Source organism: Mytilus californianus, unplaced genomic scaffold (genome assembly GCF_021869535.1).
Source record: "Mytilus californianus isolate M0D057914Y unplaced genomic scaffold, xbMytCali1.0.p SCAF_2, whole genome shotgun sequence".
In the NCBI taxonomy this organism is placed as follows: domain Eukaryota; kingdom Metazoa; phylum Mollusca; class Bivalvia; order Mytilida; family Mytilidae; genus Mytilus; species Mytilus californianus.
The window spans coordinates 76,283,331-76,305,329 of NW_026262668.1; the positions used below are offsets into that span (position 1 = coordinate 76,283,331).

Below are 21,999 nucleotides of genomic sequence, written 5' to 3' on the forward strand. Positions count from 1 at the left end.
AAACTATCAAATTCTTTCATTATATAATATTGTAAGAACTTCAAAAGAAAAAAATCAGGGTTTAAGAAATGAAAACCCTCTGAATCCTGTTTATGTGTTCTGGAATAAAGTTTACTGAGAGTATTTATATGAATACACATGAACTTACCTCAAATGTCTTTTACAAAGTATTTAATGTGACTAGAATTTGAGTGATAAGATGTATAAAAAGCAAAACAAGAGAAGTAATGCATTAGGACAGAACAATATATTATTGTCACCATTACCATTTTATACAGAACAATCAGATTTATTCTTATGGTTGTCCTGAAAATGCATGAAATATTTGCAAGTGGACTTTGAGCAAGCACCTATCAATTATCTTATTATTTATGGGAAGCATGACATAATCAAAAGAATTATATTTATCTATCATCTTTCACCTTGTATTGAAAGCTACTTTACTTTGGTAGACCATTGGAAACTTAATGTTGTAAGTAAAAGTAGATGAGAGGTCAGCTGTGGGTTATGATTGATAGCTATCAACATGTTTCTTATCACAATCATTAATGCAGACAGTTCTGCTGTCAGATTTTTTCATCATGAAACAAACTTAAGCAAACTTTTCAATTTTTGTTGATATTTGAAGAACTGGTTTTAAGATACGTTTTAAGGAATTTTCCAGAAATCATTTAAAAAGCCATTGTTACATTTTTTTTACTTAGTTTTTCACAATCAATTTCAGTACTTAAACCATATCATTGGACATTGTAGGAAATAAAATTGGATTGAAATGATGTTGTTTTTATTCAGCTATGATATGGCTTTTCAAACACTTAATATTTCACTGAATCTTAGTAAGATTAATCCACCAACTAATCTCATTAAAATGTTAGCAGTAAATATTGAATAAGTGCAAAGCATTATTAAAGTGTTGAAACATGGTGTTCACTGAAACCAATTTAATTGCTTAAATTTTGTAGATTATATCAAAAGGTTGTATACACGTCATTGGTGTATACTTTAAACACCTACTGAATAAAGGCTTATTTAGAAATATGTATTTTCCGCTGATTCATAAAGGGAGATTGAGGCATTCATTTCAAACTATCAAACAATCTGTATTTTATCATTACATCAGTATATGGGTACTAACCATTGTGGAGGGTATTTTTTGTAGTGAGGTTTTGGGTACAGAACTGAGACATATTGTTTTGTTTGTAAACCTATTCATTGATTCATTCAGAACTTAAACTTGTGTAATGATGACAGCACTTAAAGACAGTCAAGGGAGATCATTTACAGGTCAAGGACTTCTTCAAAAGACAATCTTTATCAGTTAAAAAGTTTTTGAAATGTAGTTTGATTTCAATGTATAAAACTAAACTTGTTTCTAAATCTGCCTGCTAATTTTAGTTTTCTATACTTTGAATGTTTGTTAAAATTTCCCATTTATTATCAGAACAGCAAACAAAGTAAACTGAGGATTAAGTATGATAACAGGCTTTTAACATACAAAACATTGAATTTAAATCAACCTTTACAAGGACAGCATAACATTTGAAGAAACTTTTCCATATAAATATTTACATGTTGCATTAAACAAATAAGTTTTGATATTAATTATAATAGTATATAATGTGAGGATCTGAGTAGGGTTTTACATTCCATCAAATCCATGCAATATCATGTCTGACCGTTAAGGTACCCAAAAGTTTTCTTTTCTATAGTCCAAATTGGAGAACTGTTTAATTAAAATTTTAGACTGTATAAATAAGGAACACTTAAAACAGGACTTTACTTTAAATTTTCTTTTTTTCTCCACAATAAAATGTAGACAGAGAACCCACTTGAGTGAATACAGACAGGAAACTGTAAACTGTGATGTTATTGTCAGTTGACATGCAAAATTAATAAAAACAATCATATACCCTACAGTTATTGCACATTTTCAGTGCAAAACATTTGACACATTTTCCCCTGCAGTGACAAATTGCATTGTATTTATAATTTGACCCGTATGATAAGGTCAAACAGCCTGGAGATAGATCATTACTCATACCAGATGGTAGCTTGTACATGTTGAAAGTAGATGGTTTACTTTCACTTTGTGCAATGTTGTACTTTTAATGAAGATCAGAATGAAAGGTTTGTACCTCATTATACACAAAAGTTTATAGCCTACAATAATACAATATCTGTCCTCTGGTTATTGTTAAAGCTATGTTCCAGTATACTTCATCCAGATGTATTCTTTTCATTGAGTTTTTTAAGGTTATTTCTCAAATCATCAATGGTATGTGACATTGACAATACTTTTACAGATGACAATGGGCCTAAATATTTTCTAATATGCAGATAGACATTAGAGTAATTGAGATGTCTTCCTAATATTCAGTGACATTTGTACCTATCATGTAAATTAATTTACCATGTATGATTGACAAGGGTGGCCTGTCATGTGATATCTATAGTTATCATCTGATTAGATTGTGATTGGTATGTGTTGAATTTCTAAACTTGAAAATTAAAAGTGTGAGTTTAAAAAGGGCAGTTATTTTATGATTGTGATAAAAAAAAGATTGTACTGGTTTCGTGGTTTCAGTAAGTATGTGTGTTGTCTCATCTTTTTTTTTCTGGAAGGTTATTTTTTTCAATGTATAGTTGTATACATTTTGATTTGATTTGAATGAAAAGGTCTAATATTATATGAATAATTTATAAAAGGTAGACCTGTCTGGTTTATTTATGGATTAAAAAATGACAATCTTGTGGTTATGATCAAAGAGTAATAAATGCTCCTTTATTCAACCTTTATCTAGTAAGGTAGTTATATTTATCAAAATGTTATTGTAGATATTTTTTTTCCATATATTTCAGGCAGTGACCCATCAATTCTCAGTGAAGAGAGTAGGGACGTTACCACCCCCAGTAAAGTTGTGTTCAGTAGTACACAGGACAACTTTAAAGACAAGTCTAATGACAGTAAAGTATTAAACAGTCATAAGAAAGATCATTCATTATCAGAATCTGCATTAAATCCAGTTGTTACACCGCTTAGTCACAATGTGGAATATACTGAGATGCCAAAGTTGGCCGATAGTGCTGAAATAGTGTTGCCAGATAATTCAAAAACACCATCATATCTTAAACTTAGTTGTTCAGTTAGTGGATACGGTCGTTACAGTCAATACAGTGCATATAAATCTAAAAAGGACACAAGATCACCGTATTCTAGCACCTCATCTTTAGGTTCAAATCCTATGTCTCCAGAGATGGCTAAGGTTATGTCCCCTGTTCAACGGACGAGTATTAGTAGTAATTCAGAATTTGGATTAATACGTCCTCAACCTCTAGTGTATAATAGAGCCAATAGAAATGTAACTAACAGTGTTAATTCTAGTTTAATAAATGGACATTCTGTGTTGGATGGTACACAATACCCAACAGGAGACCCCAAGTTGGTAAGTTTAATTATTTATGGTGTACATTTTGAGCAAGTCTTCATTTGTAAATTTAGTTTCAATTTTTTGACTGCAGGCAGTTATATAAGTACTCAAGATGTTCTAAATTACCATCTGTTGTAATGGATTTTTATCTCAAATCAACTAAAAGAGAGACAAATATTTTAAAGTCGCAAAAGAAAAAAAATCCTGCATAAAGAATCAAGAAATAACTCAAATAATTAAGTAAGAGATATACTGGAGGTTAATCTTTGTAAGTATTGGTCATTAAGTTCAATTGTTGGAATTAATTTTCAGATAAACATATGGATGCTTTTAAAAACCAAAAATTTGAACATGTTGAATGTCATGATATAAGAATCATGCAGATTGCATTCTCCATTTTGGTCACTAGTATATTTTATACAAATTTGTATTCAAAGCATATGTCAGATTAGGGTTTCCCTACATGCCCTCAATTTGAGCTTAAAAAGTAACTACCTTACAGTTTGTATTTTTATACGACCGCAAAAATTTGCGGTCGTATATTGGTATGACGTTGGCGTCGTCGTTGTCTGAAGACACATTGGTTTTCGCACAATTACTTTAGTTTTAGTAAATGGATCTCTATGAAATTTTACCATAAGGTTTAATACTACAAAAGGAAGGTTGTGATTGATTTTGAGGGTTATGGTACCAACAGTTAAGGAATTAGGGGCCAAAAATAAGCATTTTTGTAACTTCCAGACAATAACTTGTGTGTTAGTGTATGGATCTCTCTGACATTGTACCACAAGGTTCCATATCACAAAGGGAATGCTGGGATTGATTTTGGGGGTAATTGCCTCAAAATTTTAGGAATTAGGGGCCAAAAAAGGGGCAAAAAAAACAAGCATTTTTCTAGTTTCATGACAATAACTTGTGTGTAAGTGTATGGATCTCTCTGAAATTGTACTGCAAGGTACAATACCACTAAGGGAATGCTGGGATTGATTTTGGGTGTAATTGCCTCAAAATATTAGGAATTAGGGTCCAAAAAGGGGCAAAAAACAAGCCTTTTTCTAGTTTCATGACAATAACTTGTGTGTAAGTGTATGGATCTTTATGAAATTGTACTACAAGGTTCCTTATCAGAAAGGGAAAGCTGGGTTTGAGTTTGGGGGTAATTGTCATAAACGTTTAGGAATTTGGGGCCAAAAAAACAAGCAATTTTACAGTTTCCAGACAATAACTTGTGTTCAAGTGTATGGATCTCTCTGAAATTGTACTGCAAGGTACCATACCACAAAGGGAAGGCTGGGATTGAGTTTGGGGGTGATGAATCATAAGGGGGTTCAAAAAATTGGGGTGGGGGGATTTTTTTTCCTTTTTTTTTCATTTTAAGTTGGTTATTTTTTATTTATATATAAAAGCAAATAATAATGATATGGTTTGATTTCATCAAAAATTGAAAAATTGGGGTTCTTTGATATGCTGAATTTAACCGTGTATTTAGATTCTTAATTTTTGGTCCCATTTTCAAATTGGTCTACATTAAGGTCCAAGGGGTCCAAAATTAAACTGAGTTTGATTTTAACTAAATTTGAATTCTTGGGGTTCTTTGATATGCTGAATCTAACCATGTATGTATTTAGATTTTGGATATTGGACCATAATAGGTAAATTAAAAAAATTTAAGTTCTAAGACCACATTCATTCTGTGTCATTCAGAAACCTATGCTGTGTCAAATATTTAATCACAATCCCAATTTAGAGCTGTATCAAGCTTGAATGTTGTGTCCATACTTGCCCCAACTGTTCAGGGTTCGACCTCTGCGGTCGTATCAAGCAACACCCAGCGGAGCATTTTATTAGATTTGTACTCCAAGACACCAGATAAACTATCCTTACCTACATGTAACAACCTAAATTATATTTAAATGAAATACAACATACAAATGTTACAGTCACATAGTTTATTTCAGATTGCCCTTATTGTAATATATACATACATTGTACATGTTGTACATACATTCATCACCTTTCTTTGTTAGTAAGATATTATTTATTTGTCAAGAAATGAACCTAGAGATATACACATGATGCACAAGGAACTTCTTTGTATCATGATTCAATTGAAGATTTAGGTTACCTCCCATGACAAACTAACAATATGTTTGGTCATACTGTAACGGATTGTTACATGAACATTGAAGCATGTTATCATTAGTAAATTGTGAAAACTCATTTATTATAATACATGTATGGTCATGATGGTTAAATTAAAAACTAAAATAGCAGATATAAGCTCTTAAATACCTCATGAATTTGTATTTAATTAATGCATTCCACCAGTTTTTAGGTACAAAAACAGAATTTCAATTCAGGCCATGAGCCAAAACCAACCCTGTTCAAGCACTGTACTTAAGAGATTTTGTATGTTTTGCAGGATGGAGAATATTATTTAAATGTAACAAAGACAGAAGCGGTTCATCTTGTGTCACTGTGTCGGCAAATAGAAGCTGATTTATACTGCCAAGATATCCCTGAAGATGGTATGTAATATTGGAGAAAGATTGAAAATATTTGAATTCAGATTATTAGGAGACACTGTGGTAGATGTTGCAAATCCCATGTTTTGCTATTCGAAACCAAACAATTCTTTTAAAATTGTACAACTTTTTATACTTGTTACTTGATACTGATAGTAATTATTTGACTGCATATCTAGAATGAACGAAGGACAATTGGACGATTTACAAATAAAACATGTCAAACTAGTTACATAACATAAAACCATGATTTTACTGTTTTTACATGATATACTGGGGAGGTGTACTTTTTATGTCTGTTTTGTTTTGTGTATTAATCTGATTACTGACAGGAAGGAGGTTTGGACTTAAATTTATGTGTATGACCACCCTGAAGGAAAATAAGAATAGTTTTCAAAACAACCAGTTCAGAAAAAAAAGTTTTATTTTGTCATGTCAAACACGTCTTCTTAACTTACATGACTTACACCAAGATGTCATTAATTGTAATTGGATATTCTGCATTTATCATGCTTTTCCAGAAAAACGTAAGGTCAAATTGCTGAAATACCCCCTCCTAAATTGTTGAAATCAATCCTTCTGCAATATAGTGGTAATATCTTTGTGTAAATTAGATGCACCGATTGAATCCACCTAACTCTCTCATGGGTGTATCTAATACATATATATCTAAATAGTAGTTACATATATACCTAATAGTAGTTTCCTTTGAGCGTCATATTGATTTTTTTTCAACTTCATGTTTGAAATTACATTGTTTTTGTCCTAGTCAATTACAGCAGCATTCCAATAGTATTTGTTTGGTCCTAATTGATTTCAATGATGAGTAGCTCCAACTATCAGATTCTGGTTGATCAAGCATTATTTGGTTTGCATTCAATTAAGTAACTAAAAACAAAATTAGGTTACAGTTGAGAGGAAGCATGTTAATTTAAGATTTTATAATATAATTTAAACAATCAGACAAATTTCTGCTGGTTGTCTTTCTATCATCTGTTTTCTTTGATGCTGTTTAACATAATGAGTTCAATATTGATTGTTGGTATCACTGCTAGTGGGATAAAAAGGTCAAGGTAAATCAATGGAAAAGGGGTCACTGGGTTAGAAATAGAGGAATAAGACCTTTGCAAAATGCCAACAATAGCCAGTTAGGGTAAAGCATCTTTTTTTAATAATAAAACTTCCTCCCAGATTTGATAATACCTGTAACATTCAAATTCTTAAGGTCTTCAAGTAAAATTACTGTAGGAATTCCTATTATATATTTTTAGAGGATGAAACTTTGCAAGGTTAGTAAATGAAAAAGGTGTTATCTTAAAAACACAGATCAGATATCATATACTGATATTGGTTAAAACTTAGTAACACAATTATCAGGAAGGATTTATTGTGGAAGTATGATACCACCTTCAGGAATTTGATTAAAGTGATATTTACATACCTAGCTTTAAAGCAATATGAATTAGAACTGTCATTTCAATCTTTTCTGGGACTATTAAACAGAAGTACAACATCTGTTGTTGACATGATTTTAGAGTGTAAGACCATAAAGACCTCATTATTTTCCTTAGATGTAAGGGCTTTGCAGTTTACACTTCTTGCATTATCTACTATGGCTTGATTTAGTATTGCTTTACTGGTAAATAGTTGCCTCATTCGAAATCATACCACTGCTCTTTATAAGTCCCCTACCGACGAAGTCGAAGGGGACTTTAGGTTTGCACTCTGTCCGTCTGTCTGTCCGTCCGTCCGTCTGTCCATCCGTCAGTCCGGCAACTCAGCTTTCCACACTTTTTTTCTTCTTCTTGAAGATATTGATTTGATATTTGGTATATAGTTTTATCATGACAAGTTATAGATCAAGTTCGAATTTTGTTCCGGTTTGTTGATTTAGTCCAGAGTTATGGTCCATGAAAAACTCCATAACTAAGAGTACTATGTTAAACCATATAATCTGTACAAAGGGAGATAACTCATTTTTTAAAAGACATTCTTTGGTAAATTGTTTGAGGAATTTTGTGGCAGGTTTATTTGTTATTTTGTATAAACTAATTTTTTGAATGCTACATGTATATACATATATATTTTTTTATTAAGTGAAATCCTTTAATTAGATAATAATCTATTTTTATTAAGGTATATATTTCATTACATTACATTGTGTAGATAAAAGTTGTTGACATTTTATGGGTAAGTTACAAATCTATATTAGTTTGTGACAAATGAAAGAAAAAATATTTGGAACTATTAATTATATTTGATTGTAATTTGAAAATAGATATACATTGTATTACATCATATCTAATGTTAGAGTGTTATAGGTTTTCCACACTTTTTTTCATCATGCTTGAAGATATTGATTGACAATTGGTAAATAGTTTTATCATGACAAGTTACAGATCAAGTTCACATTTTTGTTTCGGTCTGATAATTTTATGGTTATGGTCCTTGGACTTGATATACACTCATATATTCAGTTTTCCACACTGTTTTAAGTCATGCTTGAAGATATTGACTTGTTTTTATATCATATATATTATATGATACTTTTTAGTTTTTGAAGACCCTAGTGGTCTTTTTGTTTTTCAGTTTTGGAGGGATGCTGTCGTATTGACATATACCCTCAAATCTCCTTTTATTCTTTTTGTTTAATTTAAATTCAAAGTAACTATAGAAATAATATTTGTTTATACTCAGCGTGTTTTGTCTTTCAGCAAGTGGAAAAATACGGGCAGCAATTGGAAAAGCCAATTTACTGGTCAACCAAAAATTTAAACAGTTTGAAGAGCTATGTTATGAACATATGGTAAGATTGATTTAAAACATATCTTATTGGAACTGACACAGTATAAATATATGCTCTTTCAGTTGCTATGAAAATATAAAATGGATACTGAATAATATTTATATCATACATGTTATAAATGCCTATCACTGATAGATGTACTGTTTTATTCTAACCACCTTAATAATCATAATACTAAACAAAAATTAAACAGTGCATTCATATTGATGTCCTCTATGTGGTTTGTTCAAGAAATGTAGATTTCTATGAAAAAAAGAAAACAACAGGGAACTAAAATCAAAACATTTTCACATCAATATTAGGTTTTCGGATAAAAACAATACATGTCCAAAATTATCAAAATATCAAATTCAACTGAAGCCCCTGAATTACAATTTTCCTCCAGATGCAAAACAAACTCGAAATTTTAATCAAATTTTGATAACTGTAAAGACTACTTGTACTTTTGGGTAATCATATGGACTAAAATACTGGAATGGTCTGTACTTATCACTTAGGGCTATTTTGATTTTATAAACATTTATGTTGCCATCTACCTAAGTAATTATTGCACACATAAACACACACACACACACATATATTTACATAAATTATTTAAACAAAACTTGGAAAAAAACTCAAAAATCAGAAATGAGCTCTCATTGTGAGAGTAGCATACTTTTATTGTCGAATGTATAAAATTTCTCAAAATTCAGTTCATTTTACTTCATTAAACACATTAAGCAGTCAGGGGACTTATTGAAATAAGTGATTTTTAAATCACTTATTTAAGTAGCAAATTCGAAGTTTTGTCACAAATTGTGATTTTGTAGTTTTACCAAAATTTTAAACTCATAGGTTTAGATAATATCTTTTCATTAGTAAAATTGAAAAAAATGAACTTTTTGCTTCTTTTAAGCAGCAAGGTTTATGCCTTTGATGCAATCATATAGCTGCAAATTCTATTTTAGTTGAAAAAATGCTATAAAAATGGCTTTACATAATGAACTGATACTTTCTTAACAGATTTTTCCCAGCAGTGGGAGTATTTTTCCTGTAAAATTCAAGGTTTCATCTTATAGATTATTTTACTGTTCAGGGGGGGGGGGGGGGGGTGTTGAAATTAGTGGGGGTTACTAAAATAATGATACTTAAAGAAGTGATTTTTTGGAAGGAAATTGAGGTATGATACTTAAACAAGTGATTTTTATGTCATTATCCTAGATTTAGTACAAGGTTATCACCTGACATGACCCGGTCATCCTATCAACACAGATGTTGGTTCTGATAATTTTAGCAACATAATTAGTCCCTGGATCATTAGTATTCTATATTTAAAGCTACAATAAAATTAAATCACTTAGTCTAGTGATTAATTTGTACTACTTAACTAGGTGATTATTAAAGAAAGACAACTCTTACTTCCAACCTTTATGGACATAATGTTACTTGAATCAGTGATTTAGCCATCCAGTCAAAACATACAAACATACATCAATTTACAAAATAAGAAGTATAATGTTGATATAAAGCATTATAAATATCCATTACTCTTCACATGAAAACAAAAGATTGCCTAATACATGGTGGGTGGGGGATGATCTTTATACATGCAAGCAGTTGTACATAATATACTACTCAGCGTACGGCAGAACTTCGAATAATTACTTTTAAAATTTGATTTGATTCATATGAAACAGCAAGCAGAAGAAAAACATGCCAAATTGTACCATACCTAGAATACCTGTATAATTTGGAGAATTATATCTGCAATGCAACAAATTACATCCAATGAAAACCATTATAGACATTACAGGTATTCTAAAACACGTATAGATGTGAACAAACACGTTTTCTATCAAAACAAATACATGTGCTTCTGTACTATTAACAAATATGTATATGTATCAATCAGTATTTTTTGTATGGTAATTATTTACTTTCAGAACCCATCTGTAGATGGAAAACTGTTGAAATGGGAGGACCTGCAGGGATTCTGGGATATGATCAAAATACAAGTAGATAATGTAGAGGAAATGTTTACAGAGTTAGAATTAATACGACAGAATGGATGGAAAGAACTTTGTATGCATGTAAGTGTAATAAGGAAACTGTAGATAAGGCTTTATTATTATACTCCCACTCTAATATTGCATTCAACTTGTGCGTTCCTACTTTCTTTTGTTCTTTCATTTGTCTGTCTATCAAACAAATATTTCCATCACACTTTCCTTAAGTACCTCAGGAACTACTGAACAAAATGTCCTATATTTGGTCAGCAGTTTGACAGTCATAAGCTGTAACCTGTGAGCACTTTTTGAATCTATCAAAGTTCAAACACACATTTCCCTTTTGCCAATACTTTGAATTCTTCAATATGTTCAACAAACTTAAGTTTTTTGTCTTACATTTCTTCAATACTACTGAACAGAAAGACTACATATTTGGTCAGCAGCTTAGCAGGGATGAGTTATAGTGTATGAGTAATTTTTGGATCTGAAGGACATACTTTCTCATACTTTGAATTACTTGTACATGACAACATGTGCATTCTTGTTTCATTTAGTCTTGTTTAGACACTAATTTTCATATCAATCTTGAATTTATATTTATTTTTATTGTTTTGTTCACTAAAATTTACCACATTTTGAAAATAGAAATTCAGTTTTTCACTGAACTGGTGGAATTTATAAAAAGTTGTATCATGGTCGTTCATTGAATTAATTGATGAAACTATAGCTGTTTCTATAGATAAGGAAAAGGAAGTTTGCAAATCAACAAATGAATAACTTCAACTTAAATATTGGAAACATTAATTTCATTATGTTATTCAATATAGCTTTTTGTCTGATTGATAATGTTAACAAACTTGTTAAGCGACATTGGCAAGAAGAAAAAACTTGAATATAAAACGTCACAGAACTTATATGAATACATCAACAAAAATAAAAAAAGTGTGAAAAATAAAAACACCAAAAAAATATGCTTTAGGTGAGCTAAACACAAAAAGTATACATGAAAATAATTACAGTATTCTCATCTCTGTTAAGTTATGAGAATTGTCAATTGGTTTTACAATAAGAGCTTTAAGAAGGTTTGAAAATCTTTGAAGGTATATGTTTCAGTTATGACTTTTTATGACTATAAAAGTGTGTAATAAAAGTTGGTACTAAAAGACTTTACACTGTTATAGTTTTTGAACAATCATGTTAAAGATTTGAAAGTCAAATGCAATGTAATGACCTTTTATATATATGGATAGTTGTCTCATTGGCAATCATACCACATCTCCTTATTTTTAATAAAGACTTATCTATAATTTTCTTTTTCAGTCTAGAGAAAGTTCTGTCAGTTCTAGTCCAAAATCAGGAAGTGTTAATTTAAGTAACGCCAGTACACCAGCAGGTACCCCCGGTAAGTCTTACTTCTTTACCAAATGAGAAATCTAAGTAATGCCAGTACACCAGCAGGTACCCCCGGTAAGTCTTACTTCTTTACCAAATGAGAAATCTAAGTAATGCCAGTACACCAGCAGGTACCCCCGGTAAGTCTTATTTCTTTACCAAATGAGAAATCTAAGTAATGCCAGTACACCAGCAGGTACCCCCGGTAAGTCTTACTTCTTTACCAAATGAGAAATCTAAGTAATGCCAGTACACCAGCAGGTACACCCTGTCTGTCTTACCTCTTTACCTAATGAGAAACTTAAATAAATGCCAGTACACCAAAAGTAACATCTTTTAGTATTTCCTCTATTTCATGAGAAATTTAAGCAGTATGAGTACACCAACTGGTACACCCATTTTAAAAGTCGGCCTCTTTACATCATGGTTGATTTAAGAAATGCCAGAATACAAGCAAGTAATTCCTGATTATCAGCAGGTTCACAATGAAAGTCACACAAATTTATCTGATGGTTAATTTAAACCAAGTTTAAGTAAGTTTTGAAATTTTTTTCCAATTACATATTGGTAGAGAATGAAAGTTAATTAGTTAGAAAAAAAAATGTACTTGGATGACATGATAAAATCTTCATTTTTAGAAATTTTTATGTCAATCACACATAAGGTTGTTGTTTTTTAGAAATTGTTATGTCAATCACACATAAGGTTGTTGTTTTTGTCTCGCCTTGACGGAGTCAAAAAGCGAGATAGGTATGCTGTTTCCAGAGTCGGCATCAACAATGTATTAGTTTGTGATTAGGTCTAGTTCATGGTGAACCACTAGTGGTAGGTCAATGATATTTGGTATGCAGTTGTATTAGCATTGGCACATCTCATTACCATGGAGATTATTTGGCCCTGCCCCCTCAGTCAAGGTCTATTGACTTTTAAACTTTTCATAGTTCACATGTATTAGTTTGTGATTAGGTCAATTTATGGGGAACCACTAGTGGTAGGTCAATGATATTTTGTATGCAGTTGTATAAGCATTGGCATATCTCATTTCCATGGAGATTATTTGGCTCCGCCCCCTTAGTCATGGTCTATAGACTTTGAAAATTTTGCTAAGTTAACATGTATTAGTTTGTGATTAGGTCAGTTCAAGGGGAACCATTAGTGGTAGGCCACTATTAATTGGTGTTCAGTTGTATAAGCATTAGCAAATCTCATTTCCATGGAGAATATTTGGCCCCGCCCCCTCAGTCATGGTCTATTTACTTTGAAACTTTTGCTTACTTTACATGTATTAGTTTGTGATTAGATCAGTTTAAGATGAACTGCTAATGTTAAGTCAATGATATTTGGTATGCAAATTTATTGGCATTTGCAAGTATCGTTTCCATGGAGATTGTATAGCCCCACCCCTGATCATGGTTCATTGACTTTGAAACTTTTACATAGTTTACAAGTTAATGTTTGTGTTTAGGTTTGTTTAAAGGGAACGACTTATAATAAGTCAATGGTATTTGGTATGCAGTTGTATTAGCATTGGCACATCTCATTCCATGGAGATTGTTTAGCCATGTACCTTCAGTCATGGTTCATCGACTTTGAATATTTGCATAACTTACATGTTAAATTATTGCTATTTTAATTTCAACATTTGCATTATCAAAATTACAAAAAGGCGAGACATATCTCTGTGATAACAGTTTATTTAGAAATTGTTATGTCAATCACACATAAGGTTGTCGTTTTTTAGAAATTGTTATGTCAATCACACATAAGATTGTTGTTCATATATGTTGCACAAATATGAACCATCATGTATATTAGTAAGTAGGATTAAATGACATCAAAAGATCTGTAAGTAGGATTTTTATTCAGAAAAAAAAACACCAAAAAAAACAACAAAATTGGTCATTTATATTTTGGAGCAAGCAACCCAGTCTTTTTCCTTTTTATTGATAGACTAAGAGAAGATAATTCATAAAAATAGTTAAACAGTGTGTTGTAAGGGAGATCAACACTGTATCTCTCAATTTTTGTCAAATTAATATATGTTAATTGTTTTGTACATTTAGGTTCCCGAAGACGAGTATCAAAAACAAAAGAAACACCAGAATCATCCCCAGAAAGAACAGAGAGGTTGAAACTTGCCAAAGCTCGTGATGATGCTAGGAAAAAAATGATGGCAGAAAAACGTGCTGCAATGAAGAAAAAGCAGCAAAACAATTCAGATGATGTTGAAATATATATAGCAGACAAGTGAATCTATAACATTAGTGCTAATAACATATTTATAAGAATTGTTTTAACTACACAAGAAATTCAAAGTTGTGATATTTTTCAGCAGTTGCTGTTTGTGCATTTATTTAATTGTTTATTTTATGTAACATTCTAGACCAGTATCTGCCATGGATCTTAGCCTTGTCATAACTTTGTTTGTTTTTGGTTTTTTAATTGAAAACATGTTTTAAAAATTATTTCAAAGCATTAATGATATTAACTTACAAAATGCTATACAGAAATTATAATCTTAGGTAAAGAAAATTATTTTGTTCAGTCCAGCTTCACAAGACAAGGCTATGAAATATTGTTTTTTTGGAATTCAGTACTGTTTATGTTACCAGAAAAACAGGTTTAGAAAGAAAAACTTTCATTTCATTTCATTTTAAGTCACTGTTGTGCCTTTTCATCTTGCATTGAAATTCATTTTAAGTTATTCCATTTTTATGAGTACAATATGAAATATTGAGTTTTATGGTAAAAATAAAAGTTACATTTTAGTATTCTGTAAGTTTTCAGTTATTTGTTGTGTTTAAATGGATTGAGAAGGAGGATTAGTAATTGTTTTGAGAACTAGTCAAAGCTATTTGCTTTCTAATGCTTTATCAGTTTATACCTCATGCTATTGAGCTTAATCAATATTATTGTTCTGTTTTTAATGGATTTCATAGCCATTATTCTGTTATTGCATACCATTTTAAATAAAATATCAATCTGCTGCATTCCAGATTTTATTCTGATGTTCATTTCAATTTTTGAATATAAAATTGGGATCAAATTTTCTTGTCATGTTCATATGTAATCACTCCATTTCTGAATTGAATACATATATCAACAGTTATCTATATTTGTCATATGTCTTTATATTTTATAGACTAGAAACAAACTCTTTTCCCCTCATTCCTAAAGGAGTATGAACACTACTAACATATTTGTTAGTGTCTTCTCCTGAAATTGAGTGTCAGGTTTATAAGGAATAGGGAGTTAAAAACTGGTCGACTTGTCAACTCATTCTCGGTGAATTATTTTTTAACGAAAAGAAAATAAAAAACAGGTACAACTATCCTTTTCATTCCAGAGTAAATTATTGGGCTGTCTCCCTATTGCTCTTATTTTGCAACTTTCGCTGAAAAGGATTGTGTTACGATTGAATCTGTCTGAATAAATCCTGCACTGAAATGACTTAAGAAAAGTCCTGTTAACAAACCCTCTGAAATATTAGAGAGGTAAATCAGCTGGGTGAAACCCATGTATTTAGCTTTGTTCCTAATAAATCATACAGCAGGTGTGGTATGGGAACCACTAAGATTTTAGGCTTACTATGCTATGGAGAAGTATATTATTTTCCATTAGACAAAGATCTACTAAACTAGTACAGTTGTTATATTTTAAATTACTCAGAACTGAAAGAATAGCTTATTCAAAGGAGGAAAAATTCACAGAAAAAGAATTATGAATTTTCATTAATACAGACTGAAAATTTATTTCAATAGGAACACATGTTTGCCAAATTGGTTTGTTTGATTTAAACTACTAGTCAAATTTGAAATCTGCCCCAAATTAGTAAATTAGAAAAAGGCAAATTACTACTCTGTAGATTTGATTATTTCACAAATAATTATCAAAATCAGCAACTTGAAACCATGAGATATACTTGTTTTAGGTAAGCATTTGAATATCCTTAAGACCTTAATTTGTAAGGTACAATCTGAAATATAAAACAAGGTTTTTTGTTGTTGTGCCATATGATTTATTTGCCAGTAATAAAACAATTTGATGAAAAGGCTTTAAACAGGAATGTGACATGAAATCTTCAGCTCAAAGATTAACTGTACATTGTTAATTTATGGGACTTTTTATTTTTCAGAAAATAAAAGTTGTAGACTTTTTTTAAAGTGTTATGTTTTAAGTTGTCTCATTGATTGAATGGTCTTTCTAAGCAGTGATATTAATGTGTGATTATTATGTCAAACCAAATGTTGTTGATGTTGTTACCATTGTGCCAGTATATTTTATTCTACACAAAATAATATGTCTTGATGTGCATTTGTTAACATATTTTTCCACATAAGGCTGAATAATATTGAATTACTTGTACAGCTTAAACAAAAAATTATAGAAATTATATGTCAAAAATTTGGCTTGCAGGGAAAAAAAATTAATAAAAACTTTCCCCTATTTCTTCTTCAAAAAAATAAGAAACGGAGGTTATTTTTATCAATTTTTAAGCCTATAACAAGAAGTAATTGGATCGAAAATAATTTAGTTACTTTTAAGTTAACATATTGATACTTTCTAATCAGGATATATTTTGGTAAAAATGAATACACATTTTGGTCATATGGAATGGTAAATACTATATCTTAAAATCTTTGTTGCTTTTTGTTGTGCTGATAGATATTACTGCAGTTAGTTTATATTTCAGTATTTTTATGGCTAATTCCACCTTTCAGAGGTCTTATTGAACTTGAAAATCACACAAAGTTACATACACTAATTTGATATTGATGAACAACAAAAATAATTTTTCATTTATTTAAGTGGCGAAATGGGACCAAAATGAACTTATTCCTTTTGTCACATATACAGACCCTTGTCTTTTTTTCAATATTTTCAAATCCCAGAACTTTTATTGAATATTTATGCTATTAAATGAATCTCATCAGTGTTCATTGTATCATTACTTAATTTATTCGTCAAAAATGTGATCTTGCATTATTGTTGCAATATTTTTCATTGACTTTTTTGTGTTTATTTAGTCATAATCAATGCTATATTATACATGTTTTTGGGACTAATGCTTGATACATAGCATGTAAGTAATAAGCCTTACCAATTGATTTGGTTGTTTGATATAAAGAGTTTTATACAACGTTTGGGAAATCTGTTTTTCCTTGAAGAAGTATTTGTTTACCTAATTATTTGAACAAGGATTATCATTGGTCCACCACCTGACACAATTTCAGGGATACCAGTACATGCCATTTTAGAACACCCTTTTTAATTTGTATAAGTGACACTAGTACTTTCCTTGGGCTGCAAATAATTTAGAAAAATTATATTTGACATGGATTCAAATCTAGATGAATGAGTATGTTAGCTTTTCATTAAAAAATAAGTCTTATCATTTAGTTTGATTAAGGACAAAAGAAGTCACACTTATTATAAGTTACAGAACCTCATTGATCTGTAAGCAGGACCATGGCTTTACATCTTTGTAGTGCTGGATTTTATTTAGAAAACGTGTTCTTAAAATTGTACCACCCTCTTTTTAATTTGACAGGCATATACTTTCTGATAGTACATTTGTTAACAAAGTTTGAAGTGAACAAAATTTTGATTTTGTTTTTCGTAATTTGTAAACACTTTGAGAAATAAAGATTTCCTGTCATAGTCAGGTAGTTAAAATAGTTAATGATGTCCCAATCCAACTTGCTGACCTGCAAGTTCTTGCACAAAATGTGCTTTTCATGGGTAGGTAAAATCATCCTTATTTAAACCCCTGACACATTATTCATAACTGAATAAATGTAGAACTATAATGACCTTTTCATATATATGAAACAAAGTGTTTCCACATACCATTAGGACATAATTCATCCTTTGTGCAAATTGTACAATGTGAATATTTCGTACAGTGTACAACCATACCAACTTGTTAAAACATAGATTGTACATTGTGAGTGTATTTATATTCTGTTATGATCTAAGTTTCATAAATTATGAAAAAAAATATATTGTGCCTGTTAAAGAACAAAAATAAAAAGATGCTATTTAAAACTTCGTCTGTCTTTTCTTTAAAATGAGTATGATATTCTGAACTTGCAAATTGACAAAATTTGAACACTTCATTTAGTTTTCAAGTAAAGAAGGTCTAACTGGCAAACATTTTATAATTGATTGATCTGTTAAATGTGGATTAAAAAAGATTGGTTAGTCATACATGAAACAAAGTGTACATAGTATATAACATGCATAAGTCCTGCAGGTGTCTGTTCAATATGGTAAGCTCTGAATTTCCCTTTGAAAGCTCATTATTTGTGGTCAAACATTTAGCTGTTGTGCTATTTATGAACAAACATTAAGAAGGGGGTGATAATCAGGTATTGGGTTATTACCATAATTCTTAGTTTTAGTCAACACTTCTATATTATAGGCTATGTCAACAGAACAAGTGAATATGTATATGTAGTGCAGCCTATATATGCCCTCTAGATGTATTGCTTATTTGCGTCGTTATGTTGCTGTCTCATTTAGATAATAAACCCAATGTAGCCTTAAATTGATGCTCTGGAATTGGGTTGTACAAGCCATGTTCTCTACTCTAAATGCTTTTTGAGGCAGAAAAATATGTTGAAACATAACGTGAACTAGTTTTAGCAAGAAATGTACTAAAATTCAATACGCTTTTCTATTTTTATATGACCGCAAAAAATTTGCGTTCTTATATTGCTATCATGTCGTCGTCGTCCGTAGACATTTGGTTTCCAGACAATAACTTTAGTTTAAGTGAATGGATCTCTATGAAATTTGACCACAAGATTCAATAGCACAAAAGGAAGGTTGGGATTGATTTTGGGGGTTATGGCCCAAACTGTTCAGGAATTAGGGGCAAAAAAGGGGAGGGGGGGGGGGGGGGGGAAACAAGGTTTTTCTGGTTAATGGACAATTACTTAAGTATTAGTCTTTGGATCTCTATGAAATTGAAACACAAGGTTCCATACCACAAAGAGAAGGTTGGGTTTGACTTTGGGGGTTATGGCGTTAATCGTTAGGGGCCAAAAATAAGACTTTTCTAATACTGGCTAAGCTGGTTCTAACATAAATTATTTCTGATCTATACAAAGAAACAACAAATACTGATATGGCAGGCAGAGACGGATTTAGAGGGGGGCCCAGGGGGCCTGGGCCCCTCTTTTCTGGGAAAAATTTGGTTGATTATATAGAGAATCACTGAAGCATGACCGGAGCGGGCCCCCTCTTATGCAGTCAGTGGGCCCCTACTTATGAAAATTTCTTGATCCGCTACTGGCAGGAGATACACACCAAACAGGGTGTGTAAATTATTATATTTAGTTTGTAAACAGATTTACTAAGTATTGCGCAACAGCAAAGTATTGCACAACAGCAAGAAATCTTCAATTGAAAATAAATACAAATCTTTTAACCAATTTCAATGAGGATTAATTTAAAGTCTTGAATTGTTTGAGGTTTTTACCATTTATTACTATATTGGATATTTGGACATTTTTAAATAGGTCTACAATGAAGTCCAAAGGGACCAAAATTAGACTGTTTGATTTAATCAAAAACTGAATTCTTGTGGTTCTATGATATGCTGAATCTAACTGTGCATTCAGATTTTTAATTTTGGGCCCTGTTTTCAAATTAGTCCATATTAAGGTCCAAAGGGTCCAAAATTAAACTTTGTTTGAATTCATGTTTTTTTTATATGCTGAATCTAACCATGGAATTAGATTTTGGATATTGGACCATTCAGTAGATTAAATGTCCCATTTAAAAATTTTAAGTTATCTGACCAGATTTATTCTGTGTCAGATATCTGTCATGTGTCAAATATTTAATCACTATCCAAATTCAGAGCTGTATCAAGCTTCAATATTGTGTCCATATTTGCCCCAACTGTTCTGAGTTCGACCTCTGCGGTCGTATCCAGGCGGAGAGCATTTTTATTTGTAGACCCCAGTATATAAGGGTCCCCTTAAGCCTTGGAAAGAGAACAGGATGTCACCCTTTGAATTCCTCAGAATCACAGTTAGCTTAGACTTGCTACAACTCTTTTGTTTCTTCTTACTAATTTATATGCCTACTGAAAACTGTCATGATACTGAATGTGCTTCCTCTGCAGGTGTCAATATAATGGCAATCTCTTAGTTGTAGCTGTAAAATTGAAAAGAAAAAAAATTAGGAAGGGGCTTGTAGCAAGTCTACCCTTATCTTTATGGTCACTAAAAAACGTAGTGCATATAGTTGCTGCTTTGTCCTTCTGTTCATTCTTCAGTCTGCTAAAAACAAACAGGTTCTTGATAAAAAAAAAAAGGGTTTCTGTATAATGGTGTTACAAATGAATATAGTATTTACTGTAAAGTGCAGTTCAAATTACCTTATGTAAGCATTTAAAGGAGTATAAGCAATGGCTTGCAGATGATGTCTTTAACTTGCTCTGAAAGCACAGTCTAGACCAGTCTAGTTGCTTCTTATACGCTAGTCAAGTTATACGAAATGAAGAGAGTGTAATAATTGTTTTATTCTACAATAAATATTCCTCGATGTTTTTTGTTGGTTTTTTTTGGGGGTAGGGGGTAGGAGAATCTTTTGGAATATGCTAAGATAGTAATTGATACCCTTGGTTTATATCAAAATCATGGTTCAGTCATGATGATCATGTTACAATGGGATTAATGCCAAAATAATTGGTGATGGGACTTCGTATCAGCTAGGCTACATATATTAAAATTGCCTGGTTGAAATAAGTAAAATGAATGAATGCTACTGTAAATACTGAGTCCACAAGAGTGTCAGCTATGGTCGACAATGATGACTTCCTCCATTGCAAAGGCATACCAAAAGACGAAATACTAAATGAAAAATTTCAATACGTCTATACAGCAATGGGTCACGACAACTGTCTAGACAAAGTAAATAGCACGTACCCAACTATGGAAAAGTTAAAGAAACATACAAATAGACTATTGAAAGCCACAGGACCAAATAACATCACAACGTTCATTTTGCTCTCAGCCTCATACAAAAGGGCATCTATATTTGCACATCTTTACCATTTTTTTAGATTGCGAAGAACTACTCCAGACTTGCAAGAAGCGTTAATTTAACACTCTGCAAGAATAGAGAAAGGCATAATGCTTCAAGCTATCGACCAGTTTCTTAAACACCAATAACTCGTAAGATAATAGAACATATCATCTACAGCTCCGTAATAAATTTCTGTAAAAGATCAAAATCCGTCTTCAACCAGTATGGCTTTAGATTACATAGATCATTCGAAACTTAGCTGTATTACTAGGCATTACTAATAATATACGCACAGGTAGGGACCAAGTGGACATGTTACGTTTAGACTTTGACAAAGCTTTTGACAAAGTGCCACACACAAAGTAACTCCATAACCTTGACCACTTCTGGGTTAAGAATGAACACCTTAATTGGATTAAGTCCTTCCTCGAATACAGAAAAAAATAAAATAACAAAATTACCGAACACCAAGCGAAACGTACTAAGACAACTGTAAAGCATCACTATTAAATGTAGTATCTGGAGTACCACAAGCAATATTCTATGGCCTTTTCTGTTCTTAGTATTCATAAACGACGTCCCTGAAGCTGTGAAAAAAACCGACTCTCCATGCTAGATCATGCTATACTAGATCCAGCTTAGTTTTGTAGATGTGGACGACAGCTACATGCGGAGACCAAACGACTGCCAAAGCAGAAGACAGCAACGTCTGTACCAAAATAAACTCATCATAGATACCAGGATTAAAATTGTGTACGCCGGACGAGCGATTCGTCTACAAAAGACTTATCACGATTGAGGACCTGAAATTCCGA

The 21,999-nt window shown here is 31.5% G+C and overlaps 1 protein-coding gene across 4 annotated transcripts in view; it reads left to right on the plus strand.

Moving 5' to 3' along the window:
- LOC127728198 (serine/arginine repetitive matrix protein 5-like) overlaps positions 1–18,190 on the plus strand; it is a 60,789-nt gene extending 42,599 nt beyond the window's left edge. For 3 of the 4 annotated variants that reach the window (XM_052235418.1, XM_052235419.1, XM_052235420.1), the window contains 6 exons: positions 2,860–3,443; positions 5,851–5,956; positions 8,668–8,759; positions 10,685–10,831; positions 12,071–12,152; positions 14,206–18,190. In XM_052235418.1, the coding sequence (XP_052091378.1) occupies positions 2,860–3,443; positions 5,851–5,956; positions 8,668–8,759; positions 10,685–10,831; positions 12,071–12,152; positions 14,206–14,393 (1,199 nt within the window). In that variant the 3' untranslated portion in view covers positions 14,394–18,190. Of the gene's footprint in view, positions 1–2,859; positions 3,444–5,850; positions 5,957–8,667; positions 8,760–10,684; positions 10,832–12,070; positions 12,218–14,205 lie in introns of all 4 variants that reach the window. The other variant, XM_052235421.1, reaches the window with a different exon arrangement.
- Positions 18,191–21,999: the final 3,809 nt, after the last annotated feature.